Below are 1,792 nucleotides of genomic sequence, written 5' to 3'. Positions count from 1 at the left end.
TAACTACAAATGCAATTGTTTTAAGTGATGCCCTTATTTGATCCTATATTTATCTACATAGTTGTCAAATTTAATGGCATCACTATCCAAAAAAAATGCTATAGGAAATAGAAGCTGTGAAATTTATTATTTTCTTTCTGTATGTTAAGTCCAAGAAAAGCATTTGAAATATTGTATTGGTGATTAATTGTGCAGAGTAATATAATTTCATGTTTCTCTTAATATCCTACTAATATTGTTCCTGATATTGCTCTTATTTACATATTATACAGCAGTGTTTTATTTATTTATTTTTTGTGTGAATAATTTCTTTTTTTTTAATTTTTATTTTTTGCTAAAAGTATTACAAAGGGTATTACATATGTGTCCTTTCCCCCCCCCCCGCCCTTGACAATCCCCTGCCCTCCCTTACCCCCCAGTGTCTTATGTCCATTAGTTATGCTTATATGCATGCATACAAGTCCTTCGGTTGATCTCTTACCCCCTCCCTCCTGCCCCCCAACCCTCCCCGGCCTTCCCACTGCAGTTTGACAATCAGTTTGAGGCAGCTCTGCCTCTGTATCTATTATTGTTCAAAAGTTTATAATGGTCTTTATTATCCATGAATGAGTGAGATCATGTGGTATTTTTCCTTCATTGACTGGCTTGTTTCACTTAGCATAATGCTCTCCAGCTCCATCCATGCTTATACAGCAGTGTTTTAGTTCAAAGAATTACTGTAAGAAAATAGCTGCAATCTCAATATTTGTATCAACCAGATGATTAAAGCATACACACTCGAGCTAATCTATTTATGCCATTCCAGGAAGACTCTTCTGAGACAATATCCTGATTCTATCACAGCCCTGTAATGTCAGGCTTTAATACCTCTGAAGTGGAAATCTCTACCTTCTTCCTCGTTGGGATCCCAGGGATGGAACATGCTCACATTTGGTTCGCCATCCCCATTTGCCTCATGTACCTCATTGCCATCCTGGGGAACTGTACCATCCTATATCTCATAAAAACAGAGACCTCTCTGCATGAGCCTATGTACTATTTCCTCTCCATGCTGGCCATCTCTGACCTCGGACTGTCCATTTCCTCGCTTCCAACCATGCTGAGAATCTTCCTGTTCAATGCCACTGGAATTTCCCCTGATGCCTGCTTTGCCCAAGAGTTCTTCATTCATGTATTCTCAGCTATGGAGTCATCAGTTCTTCTTATCATGTCTGCGGACCGCTTCATAGCTATCTACAACCCTCTGAAATACACCTCCATTTTGACCAATGTCAGAGTCATTAAAATCAGCCTTATATTTGCCTCATTAAGTATTTCACTTGTCCTCCCTTTCCCCTTTATTCTAAAGAGGCTGAGATTCTGTAAGAAAAACCTTCTATCTCACTCCTACTGCCTTCACCAGGATGTCATGAAGCTGGCCTGTTCTGACAACAGGGTCAATGTAATCTATGGGCTGTTTGTGGCTCAAACAGCTATGTTGGTGTTGGTGTGCATTTCTGTGTCTTATATGCTGATCTTGAAAGTAGTATTGGGCATTGCCTCACACAAAGGCCGCCTCAAGGTCCTCAACACTTGCATCTCCCACATTTGTGCGGTGCTCATCTTCTATGTGCCTATTGTCACCTTGGCTGCCCTTCCTCGCTTTGCCAAAAGGGTTTCGCCAGTTATTACGGTCATCATAGCTGATATCTTCCTTCTGGTTCCCCCACTAATGAATCCCATTGTGTACTCTGTAAAGAGTCAGCAGATTAGAAATCGGATCCTGGTGAAATTATGGGACAAACAAGGTTGA

At 40.6% G+C, this 1,792-nt stretch overlaps 1 protein-coding gene across 1 annotated transcript; it reads left to right on the top strand.

Annotated features, from left to right (window-relative positions):
• Nucleotides 1-850: 850 nt before the first annotated feature.
• LOC102427869 (olfactory receptor 51A7-like) lies at nucleotides 851-1,792 on the top strand. The gene has a single exon (XM_006094603.1). The coding sequence runs from the start codon at nucleotides 851-853 to the stop codon at nucleotides 1,790-1,792; it is 942 nt and encodes a 313-aa protein (XP_006094665.1).

This window comes from Myotis lucifugus, unplaced genomic scaffold (genome assembly GCF_000147115.1).
Source record: "Myotis lucifugus unplaced genomic scaffold, Myoluc2.0 scaffold_138, whole genome shotgun sequence".
Taxonomy (NCBI): domain Eukaryota; kingdom Metazoa; phylum Chordata; class Mammalia; order Chiroptera; family Vespertilionidae; genus Myotis; species Myotis lucifugus.
The sequence above is the reverse complement of the archived record's forward strand: the minus strand, read 5'-3'. Positions and strand labels throughout refer to the sequence as shown.

Bases quoted from the DNA above. Each gene is read 5' to 3' on its own strand.
- LOC102427869 (XM_006094603.1), top strand. From the start codon at position 851: ATGTCAGGCTTTAATACCTCTGAAGTGGAAATCTCTACCTTCTTCCTC.